This window comes from Egretta garzetta, unplaced genomic scaffold (genome assembly GCF_000687185.1).
Source record: "Egretta garzetta isolate BGI_Z169 unplaced genomic scaffold, ASM68718v1 scaffold251, whole genome shotgun sequence".
NCBI lineage: Eukaryota > Metazoa > Chordata > Aves > Pelecaniformes > Ardeidae > Egretta > Egretta garzetta.
In genome coordinates, this window is record NW_009258952.1 from 6,610,797 (window position 1) to 6,611,495 (window position 699).

General features: G+C 56.9%; 1 protein-coding gene across 1 annotated transcript in view; it reads left to right on the forward strand.

The window, feature by feature from the left end:
- Positions 1 to 2: 2 nt before the first annotated feature.
- SLCO5A1 (solute carrier organic anion transporter family member 5A1) overlaps positions 3 to 699 on the forward strand; it is a gene marked incomplete at its 5' end in the record, with an annotated part of 83,383 nt that continues 82,686 nt past the window's right edge. Inside the window, one exon of the mRNA XM_009634462.1 lies at positions 3 to 561. Within this exon, the coding sequence (XP_009632757.1) occupies positions 3 to 561 (559 nt within the window). The remainder of the gene's footprint in view (positions 562 to 699) is intronic.

The following is a 699-nucleotide window of genomic DNA, read 5'->3' on the forward strand; positions in this document are numbered from 1 at the left end:
CGTGCCTGCGGGCCGTGCTGGCGGACTCGCGGTTCTTCTTGGTGTGCATGTGCTTCCTGACCTTCATCCAGTCCCTCATGGTCTCCGGCTACCTGAGCAGCGTCATCACCACCATCGAGCGGAGATACAGCCTCAAGAGCTCGGAGTCGGGGCTGCTGGTCAGCTGCTTCGACATCGGGAGCCTGGTGGTGGTGGTCTTCATCAGCTACTTCGGGGGGCGCGGACGGAGGCCGCTCTGGCTGGCTGTAGGGGGGTTTTTCATCGCCCTGGGGGCTGCGCTTTTCTCCTTACCTCACTTCATCTCTCCGCCGTACCAGATCCAGGAACTGAACTCCTCCGTCAGTAACGAGGGCTTGTGCGTGACTGGCAATGGCACCGCCAAAGAGCAGTGGGACTCGCCGGCCTGTGTCAAGGACTCCGGCGGAAACGACCACTCTCTCTATGTAGCTTTGTTCATTTGTGCCCAAATCCTCATTGGCATGGGCTCGACACCCATCTATACCTTGGGACCAACCTACTTAGATGACAATGTCAAGAAAGAAAACGCCTCGCTTTACCTAGGTAAGGCATCTAAGTACCAGGGGGCTTTGAAGGCTGAGCCCCAGATCTCTCTGAGGGACCAGCTGCAGGTACTTCTGCCCCCTTCCTTCTGAACCACATCTGTGCTAAGCTTTCCTTCTGAAGTGAAGCTTTGAAGAA